The following is a 10,625-nucleotide window of genomic DNA, read 5'->3' on the forward strand; positions in this document are numbered from 1 at the left end:
TATAGTTATATATATATAAATATAAATGGATTTTCATTATAACATGTTTGTTTAAAAATCTAAAGAGCCATTAATAAGTAACTGGTTAAATATCTTATAATAAAAACATATATTAAAAGATAAATATGTAAATACATGAGCAGAATTCTCAGTATGTTATATCATATGTGAAAAATAGTTGAAGAACATTTTTAACATATTGTATAGTACACATATACATACATGTTTGAATATGCATAGAATTGATAATGTCACATGATATATTTATATGCGATGTCTGTCGGTGTGTATTAAGTGATTTGGGGGCGGGAGGGAGAAAGATGGAGAAGTAGAACAAGAAACTTTTTAGTTTATATATCTATGACTTTTTTTATTGTTCTTGGTTTGTGTTTTCTTTTCCCCTCAGAAATTAGAGTAATGAGGCCATACTACTCTCATAAGAAACTCTCCTAAGAATCATAGGAAAATTGATAGAACAGTATTTATCTGTTGTAAAAAGTTCTAATTACCAGCCAGTTGAATTAATTTCCAAGATCTTGAAAAATCACAGACAGGTTTCAACTCTTATCAGTTGTCCTTGAGAAACAGGAGAGAGTGAGATGCATTTGGAAAGAGGAATATGCACTCCGTTTGTTAATGTCAACCTCCTGAGGGACAAAGAATACCACGATAAAAGCATTGTTTAGGAATAAGTGTGTTTCAAGCTGTCGTATCACGAAGGTACCAATCATTTGTATTCGTTTTAATTTAAGCTCATATTTTTAAATAAGGCAATTAGGAATCTAGATTTGTTGCCTGTCATTTTTTTAAGCCCAACGAAAAATTCTTCAGGATTCTAAATCAAAGTATTAAGAAGATGACTTGGCCCTGCTTAGATCACTAGGAGATGAATGCTGTAGGTAGCCCCCAGGTTTACTGGGGAAGAAAACAACAAAGCACACCGTTAATCTTTCCTGTTTTGACTACACTCTCAGGTGTATAGATAAATGCCGTGATTATAAGCTGGTGACAGGAAGAAAACTTCCTGAGTCATTTGCAATACAGAGACAATTGAAGTATAGGCCACATAACACAGCAGTTCCATGCATTATGCATTTCTACACCGCGTTGATTAATCGATTAATTCTGAGCTAGAAGGCAACTTCTGAAAGTACGCTGAGTCCTTGGACCAAGGCTTTTGAACATTTTTATCTTTGACAGACGATGTTTTAGAAAATCTGTAGGGTTCATAATTCTAAAGGATATATATCATCAAACAACTTGAAAATTCCCAAAGATCTTAGTGAACTAGAGAGTCTAAATAAAGTTTCTTCTTTTTGTAGTTGACTTAACTGTAACACACACACACATACAGGTAAGTTTATCGGGAGCTATTGTAAACAAGACTTAGATTTCTCGCTAGTATGTTAATGATCTGGCAATAATGTTAATTTCAGTTTTCAAATTCAGCTTGGGAACAGATAACACTGAAATGCCAGGCAAGGAAAAGATTGCCTTTCAGTGAACATCAGGTTATAAAGTCTCAAAATATTAATTAAGATGTTTCAACTAAAGCTAGTATGTTATGATAAAATCAGTTTTCAATAAAAAAGAATAATTTCCACCCAATCAGGAGATTGTCAAGAGGAATTCCATCACTGTTGCTCAAATAGCAGCTGTCGTCAGAGCATGTTGACAGGGAAAAAGAGATAGGGATCAGTCTCAGAAAAAAACAACTGGATGTTTGCTTTTGTAATAAAAAAGTGTGCATAATATTAAAAGCAATTCTTCCTCTGAGGACATTGCCAAAGTAATACAAACTGGTGCGCAAATATGTGTGTGTGTTCTTATCACTTGATTGTACTTGAATTCCAATTATCCCTCTGGTACTTATTGAGCAAGATTGGACATGCTTCTCAATCTTTCAATGCCTCAGTTTCTTCCTTTGTACAATTGAGTGAAATAATATGTATCACATAGGGTGGATGAATAATTAAGTGAGACGATGATTTCTATAAGACATTTCTAGGTCAGTATCTGCAGATCGCAACTACTTGGAAAACATTTTGCAGTAATTTGATTTCTATGTCTTTGTCCTGTTCCTTTTTTCTTCTTGACCCCTACTTAAAAAGAGTAGATGTAGACGCTTTGGAAAAGGAAAACTAGACTATATGCATTCGCATCAATTTTCTCACCCCTAAGACTCTCCAGTGTCTCATATCACAGTGATACCTGACATTGACCTACCCTTCAGACTGGCCAGAAACATTCTCTTGTATTGTGTCTGATGAAGGCTTGTCAGCCTCTCCAACAATCATTAGGCTATAATGATCGCATACCCTTGCTGGATTGAGATATTTTCAGTAGTCCATTGCCGTAGAGAGTTTCCAGCTCAGAAACCTGCAGGAGCAGTTCTACTCTCTCCAGGGTGGTTATGAGTCAGCATTAACAGGATAGCAGGGAGTTTTTGTGGAATCAAAATCTTTTAAGAACCATATTCAGTATTCTATTCAAAATCATTATGAAACTTATTCTATTGAAAACCACAGACTCTATCTAGGCTTCACGGAGTCTCAAGATCACTGGGGTCTTCCCAGACCTACTAAACCAGAATTTCCATGACAGGGATCTGAGTTTAGTATAAAGTCAAAGTTTAGAACAAAATCTGTGCAGCTAGCGCTACCCCAGGCACTGTTGTAAACACATGACAGGCAGTGCCCAGTCCACATCAAAGTGGATCATATATGAGTCATCACATATAAAATATTTAAGGTATTTATCAGCCTTGTTATCTGAGAAGTAATTATGGTAAGAGGATAGACATGAATCTGGTTGCTAGTTAGATGAAGAGGCTAAAGGAAGCAACTCTAATGAAAACTCAGAATGTACTGAAGGAAAAACCATGCTAAGAATCCGGGGCAAACGTTTTCTGAATCAGGAGAGCAACAAGTGCAAAGGCACAGAGGAAACAGGAGCGGGAGCTGCTCATCTATGTGCAACCTCCTCTCTGGGGGATGGGCAACAGGGAGGCGGGTGAGGGGAGACTCCGGGCAGTGTGAGATAAGATAAAATAACAATTTATAAACTATTAAGGGACCAGGGAGAAGGGGGGAGCAGGCAGGGAGGGGGAGGGGGGGGGGGAAAGGAAACAGAGCTGATTCCAGGAACCCAAGTGGAAGGCGAATTTTGAGAATGACGAGGGCACCGAATGTATAAGGGTGCTTTGCTCAATTGATGTATGTACGGATTGTGATAAGAGCTATATGAGCCCCAATAAAAAGATTTATTAATTAAAAAAAAGAATGCAGAGCTAACCAACAATAAGCACAAGAAATAATAAAATGTTCTAATTTTGATTATGATAATGATTGTACAACTCTTTTAATAAGATTGAACTATTAAGTGGTATGATATACGAATTATACATCAATAAAACTGTTAATGAATTAAATAAAAAAAGCATCCTGAAGACCAGTGTGACTCGACCACGGTGGGGATGAGAGTGGTGAGAGTCACGAAGCCTTTGTAGTCTGTGATAAAGACACTTTAATGTCGTGACGAAGGGGGTCTATGTTCTATTCTCCCTTTGTCTCATCTAATTAATTTTCATCGACTCTGCTCATGACCTGATCCTAAATTCAGTGGATCTTCGAATGAAATGCCCTCCCTAAAACGTAAGACAGAGAGGAAGGTGCTGTGAAGGAGCTGGGGAAGCCGTGCAGGAGAGCCCCTTCCTGTGGTCGCACTAGAGCACACGCTTTGCACACGTGCCAGGCAAGACGCAGCGGCCTCGCTCCCCCTCCGAATGAGGAGGAGGAGACAGAGCAGCCCCAGCAACTTGGGGACAGTGCCGAGCTGCACCACGAAACTTGGGACCACCGATAGTCAGCCTGCCTGAGTAAGCGATAATCCTCGTTGATGTTAGTTAAGTCACGGTCTTACTATTTGTCGTTGAAAGTATCTTAATTGACACAGTGCCTGCAAGGCAATTACTGTTGTTCATACCCGTTATCCGGATTCGAATATTTAATCTTAATGGGGCTTGGCAGTTTCAGGCAAGTCACGCAACTGATAACTGTCAAAGTCAAACTATTTATGAACTGTATTTAAATCAATCCAATACCCAAGCCATTAACTACAGTGTGATTATTGCTTCTCAAATCCTCCACTCATGTAATAATAAATGCTTATCCAACTGTATAATGTACCCTTGACAGTAGTTATATGAGAACATGGGCTTCTCTGGATTAATCAGTGTGTTTTCATTGACCTTCATTTTTTTCTTTATAGGAAAAAAAAGAACACAAAAGAGATACCCACCAATCACACAAACAACATATGTTTTAATATGTTATAATATATTGAAAATATTTAGAAGCAATCAAACACTGTACTTAAAAACACATACAGGCCATTTTATTATGTCTTTTAATATTTTTGTCTGTCTATTGGTAGATGATGGGTAGGTAGATAGATACATTTCTTAGACAAAAGTAATGTCTATTTCTATAAAATTTTATCTGTAGCTCTTGTGATTGTATTTTCAATGCTCCTGTATCCTCTAAAATAAGATCTTGAAAGGAAAAGATTTAATAGACATAACCCCACAGACCTCTCTATCATAACACGATCGACACAATAGAAGTTCAATAAAACTTGTTGAATGACAAAAGAGAGCAAGAAACCAGAGGATACACATTTGAAGCTCAACTTCTGCACACAAAGAGGGGGAAACTGACTGACTGTATGAGCCCTCACAGCATGTGAATTGCAATGATAGCTTGGTGCTGTCTTATGATTCACATTAGAACGGTCAAATTAACGAAGACAGTAAATTATTGAGACCATACAGGTTAAAAGCATTTGCTATCAAAAAGAAAAAAAAAGCATTATGTTAAAAATGCACTTCCTCACCAGGAATTAAACCACTCGGTTTAATTAAAAATACTTTTTTTTCTCGACCAAAACAAAAAATGAGATATTGTCAAAATTTTAAAATATTTTAATTAAAAACAAAAATTAAAAATACTTTTTTTCTTGAAAAAATTGAAATATTGGTACTTTGTATAATTTTATAGAGTGCAGTATATTTATATGTGTATAAATGATCTCACACCTACTGTCGTCATGGTGTGAGGAAACATCTGCTATAACTTGAATGTTAAACTGACAGTCACAATGATCATAGCAAGTACCGGTAAAAGTCATTTTTAAAAAGCCCATTATAGAACATTTAGGAAAAAAAGAAAAAAAATTCTACTTTGAAGCCAGAAAGTAAAATTCCGAGATTTGATATTTTACTAAGAGCTAAATTTACCATATGAAATATAAATAATGAAGTACATCATTTAAAAGCATTTACTAAAAATAGATACTCAATTTTTTCTTTAGTGAAATACAGTCTTGGTAGCCTGATAATTATTTTACACATAGTTCTTCTATATACTTCTCAGTCTATTACCCATTTATTTAAAATATATATATGTGTGTTCAAAATGAATCCATAAACTCAAAAAGTAATTTTAAGGGGGAAATAAAGACATATTATCTTCCAAATAAAAATTATGGCTGCCTCTGGAAAGTTTATTTTAATTAGAGTGGAATAATAATTTTTAAAATGTTATCATGGATTAACTTAATTATACCCAGAAAAGAATCATTAAAACTATTGTTCAAATGTTGTTGTTTTCCATTGTAATTCAGATTTAATGAATAATAAGCATTCCTTTACAAATCATAAATATGTCATTCTTCCAGCCTTGGATCTTTATTATCTTGTTAGAACAGTACACTGTCACTTCTGCTATTTATATGAATAAGATATTCTCTTTAATTTCATTTAGTTACACATAAAAGTATGGACATGATATAAAACCCAAATATAAACATTTTAGATAAAGGATCTTGTCTTATTCATCGGTGTATCCTCAGTGCATAACCCAGAACTTTATATAAAATAAGCGTATGATTGAGTGATTGAACAATTAAAAGGATGAAATAATGTCACAATTCTTTTTAAGTTAAGTGTAGAACGTAACTTTTCTGTTGGAAGGCATGAACTTTAGCCTTATTGCTATCATGTTTTATATATTAATTTAGCAATGTTCTTTGCTTTCCTCAGCTCTATGTCAGCCTTCTACAGCAGTATTAGTACTCTGGATTGAATTGCGTGCCCCCAAAACATGTGATAAAGTTCTCACTCATTCCAACGTATGAGTTAGACCCCTTTGGGAAATACGATTTTAATGTGTAAATAAGGTCATTCTGTAATAGGGTGCTTCCTGAATTTAATCTTTCTTGAGAAGTATCCTAGCAAAATAGAGAGACACAAGTGAGGATCAACATATAAAATAAGGAATGCCCACAGCTGTGACGAGGCACCCTTCCTTAGCACTGATGCCCTGGTGTGCACTTCTTCCCTCGAAAACCGAGACAATAAATGCCCGTTCTTTATAGCCACTCAGTTGTGGTACATTTGGTATAGCAGCACCCAAGAAACCATGAAACTCCTGGGTGGGGCACATAGATAGTGCCAAGTACTCTGTGAAGCATCTCAAAAGAAAGCCAGTCTACTTCTGGGGAATTGTCCATGAAAACCCACTGAAGCACAGTCTGTTCGGAAACACATGGGGTTGGCACGTGTCTGAGTTGACTCCATGGCCGCTGGAAGAAACCGAGACATGTACCACAAGTTCCCCAGAGTGTAGGGACTGGATGGCAGAATCCTAGAAGCACTCACGTGCTGTATGCAAACTGGGCACTAATCCATCATGACCAGCAATGCCTGCGGTGTGCTTTTTTGGTTTGTCTTTCACTGTGATTTGGGTGAGCATTTACAGAGAGAGCTTGGTTTTCCATTTAACAAGTCATGAACATTTTGTTTTGTGATAGATTGCATGCATATATACATATATAACTGAGTAATATAACATATTAATGTTATAGTATATTATCCCTATAATATCCCTATAATATATAACAGAATGCAATAGCATTCTCTCCACTTCCTTCTCAGATGTTATAAAAACATCTATTCCTATTGATGTTTTCCTAGCTTTCCACGTTGTTGCTTTGTACCTATAAACCAGTTGTCTCTAACAAATTATGTCACACGACATATATTGTTTTTTGGTCTTTTGATTTGCTTTTGTTTTTTATGTTAGTATCTCTTGCCTTTAAACTGTTAACTTCTGAAAAGCATAATTTGTCCAATTGGGTTTTTTGTTTTGTTTCGTTTCAATTTCACTCATAAAATCCAAACTGGAAACATAATAAATACTTATTACGTTGAGTCAAGCATAATTTTCTTCTGCAGAACCTTTACCCTTGAAGCTGGTACTGCATATGGTACTGGAGGTGTGAAAGTAAAAGTCATAAAATTCTCTAGGCATTTCCAAAATTCTGAAAGAATATCTCTAGCGTTTTTATAAGGAGCCCTGATGGCATAGTGGTTGTGCGTTTGGGCTGCAATCTACAAGGTCTGCAGTTCGAAACCACCAGCTGCTCCGAGGGATAAAGACCAGCTTTCTACTCACCTAGGCACTCACTGTCTTGGAAACTCATAGCAGCAGTTCTTCCCTGTCTCTTGGGGTCACTATGAGTCAGCACTGACTCGAAGGCAGTGAGATACTTTGTTTGTTTGTTGTTTTGAGTGTTATGTTCCAGTCCCTCATTTGGAAACAAACCCAAGGCTACCATGTTGATACCAGCTCCTACTGACCCTCTACACTGATCAGTGGCAAGATGCCTCATAGACTTTCTTTAGGAAACAGAATTCCCGTCTTCCTCCCAGAAGAAACAGGTGGGCTTGAACCACTGATCTTTCAGTTAGCAGCCCAACTTAACCACTGCACTGCCAGGACTCGTTTCCTTTGGAACGCTAACCATTAAATTCCAAATTGGTATGGTTTTTGGATAGTACCAACATTATGAACTGCAGACTCTAGAGATTTTATGACTAGTAACAAAAGTGTCAGTATTATGGTAGTGTCCTTTTGATGGATACACTCCAGGATATTTACCAGTTAAATATGTGAGCAGTCATTCTGTAATTGAAACTTTTTTATACCTATCAAATTTGGAAGACTTCATTGTCTAAGGGTTTATTTTGCCTTTTTGTATCTGTAAAGTATTTTGACTTTGAAAATAATTAGACAACCTTGTGTCATGAGAACATTGATTCTCCTCACTGTGGACTCACACCACCCATGAAAAAATAAACCAACAACACAGTGCTAAAGTAGCAACATAAACCTCTCCCCTCCCCTATCTAGAACTGGTTGGGGGGGGGGGATTGTGAGAGGGGAAAGTGTTTCCATTATTTCCAATTCATTCACTGGAGTTTGGACACGGGAACTTTCCTTTTGTATCTCTTGGCAGGAAGAAGCACTGCGTGGGTTCCGAGTGAGTGATTATTTTGAATACCTGGAAAGCCTGGAGCAGAGCTACCGACCAGTGCTGCGGAGAGACATGTGGGACCTTAAAGTGCAGAGCACCTAGACCATGGCAACACGGCTTCACTGTGTTTTGCTATTTTTGAAGGAAACAAGGGTATTTGAAAGGTTTCTGTCTGTTTCGATCAAAATGCTTGCTTTGTGAATGCACACGTTGGAAAATCAACCCCGAGGGTGCTTTAATATCATCCCCTGGGTGATCACTAGCTCTGTTTCTGACAGAGTGGATTTAGTTTGATGGGGTGGTGTTGGAAAGGTGGTGTCGGATCTACCTCTGACTGTGTGCGCTATGGTCGTTAGGGTTAGTTAAGAGCTGTTCTTACATCTCCTTCTCTACCGATGATAAAAATCATTTTCCAGTGAGTCTGGAGAGAAGCAATGAGCTCCATTGTTGTTTGGTTTGCAGACACACTTGTTGCTTCTTTCTTTCTGTTTACAGACTTGTGCAAAGGAAGAAAGGGGAAAACCACCACAGCTTATGTTACATGTTGACGAACAAATGATAGTTCTCGTGGCAAGTGGTGTCTTCTGACATCATTGTTTTCTAGGAGATGGTTTCTGACACCTATATCAGTTTTTAATTTGTCATCTCAAATGTAGTTTCTGCATGGCTCATTTAAAAGACAGATTGGTTATTCCATCTCAATAAGCATTTTCCTGCCATTTGTTATGCATTTTCCTCAGATTTGATTTGTACTGAACTTGAAAACATTAAGGACAAAAGATTTCTAAATTATTTCAAATCATTAACACTTTTATTTTATTTGAATAGAATTCTTTGCTCCAGTAAGATTAATACATTATGTGAAGGTTTTTTCATATATCACAGCTGACACATGTAAATATGCAAGATAATAACAAATATATTAAGTTGTTAGTTACTAATTCATCAAGTTTTTAAACTATAGCTCTAAGTTGTTAATATTCATTGCTTGTATCCAAGTATACATCTACTATTAAAATCATTCTGAAGCCAACCCTATGTTTCTCATTTGCAAGATGGAGGCAGGGAGCAAACCCTGAGTGCAAGATGTAAAGGCCACAGAAGTATGTACTGTTACATGCACAGTCCTGGAATAACAGTGATCCACAGGTAGCTGCATGGACACACTTGCAGACTGGGCAGGTATGGGAGGGAATGTCGAATGAGACCCATGAATAGATCTAGGTTTGACAGAATAGATGTACATGTGTATTTACCTTCAATGCAAATATATTCTTGAATGTAGCAGAACATACAGGGGGGAAAGTTATGTAAGCATTGTAGACAGAATCAAACACCTTGTCAGAATAAGTTGTTGGGTCTAGGAGCTAGGGGTATTGGTCTTCTGGGGCACTGAAGTCAATTGGCATAACAGAGTCCATAAGGCCATGTTCTAGGGTCTTCAAAGATTGTTCCTCTCTGTGTGGAGAAGAGAGAAGAATGTGAAGAGGAAACAGCCCACAAACTGTACAAACAGCCCCGAGACTGTGTACGTGTCTGAGAGCAGGGCAATGCAGAATAGAACTCAAAACCATAAAAAAGACCAGGCTTCTTTGTCAGAGATTAGTGAAGCCCCCAAACCATATCCCTTAGTCAGTCACGCTGTGGAGCTTACTCATCCCCATGGCTCCATTTTCAGGCAAACAGTAAACAAATCTTTAAGAGGAACAATCACACTCAGGGGAAAGCAGACCTTAGAATAATCAACCATTTAGACCAAATGGGTAGTGTTTACCCAAGAACAAACGTCACAAGGACTAGGAAGGAAGGAGGAATGGAAAGAGCCCGCAGAAGAAGTACGATAAGCGATGTCCTGTTGTGGGCATTGCAGGCAATGGCATGAAACAAATTGTGTAGAAACCGTTTTTTGAATGGAGAATCTATCTGCTCTGTAAAATGTACACCCAATTCTCAATAAAAAGTTTTTTAAAATGTTTGTTTTTGTTTTGTTTGTTTTTTTTTGCAAGAACTTATTTTCCTTTAGCATGCTGAAACAACTAGTGTACTTCTCAACTCTGTGATATTTAGGGTATTATAAGACCAACCTGAAATTGTATATTGTGATGCCAACAATAGCTTCTTAGTAATGGTGTTCTAGAAGAACACCGAAAAATATTAAAAAAAAAGAAAATTGAGCGAGTTAATTTGACATATTGTACATGTTGGCTCCAGACGATTTAACCAGCTTTGCCTACCCTTACACAGGCCCT

General features: G+C 37.1%; 1 protein-coding gene across 4 annotated transcripts in view; it reads left to right on the forward strand.

Moving 5' to 3' along the window:
- Positions 1 to 10,379, forward strand: part of TBC1D32 (TBC1 domain family member 32) — a 279,831-nt gene extending 269,452 nt beyond the window's left edge. Inside the window, exon 32 of one of the 4 annotated variants that reach the window (XM_075554617.1) lies at positions 8,359 to 10,379. In XM_075554617.1, coding sequence (XP_075410732.1) covers positions 8,359 to 8,478 — 120 coding nt within the window. In that variant the 3' untranslated portion in view covers positions 8,479 to 10,379. The remainder of the gene's footprint in view (positions 1 to 8,358) is intronic. The other 3 variants (XM_075554615.1, XM_075554616.1, XM_075554614.1) reach the window with 3 other exon arrangements.
- The last annotated feature ends 246 nt before the right edge of the window (positions 10,380 to 10,625 follow it).

The sequence above is a fragment of the Tenrec ecaudatus genome, chromosome 7, assembly GCF_050624435.1.
Source record: "Tenrec ecaudatus isolate mTenEca1 chromosome 7, mTenEca1.hap1, whole genome shotgun sequence".
In the NCBI taxonomy this organism is placed as follows: domain Eukaryota; kingdom Metazoa; phylum Chordata; class Mammalia; order Afrosoricida; family Tenrecidae; genus Tenrec; species Tenrec ecaudatus.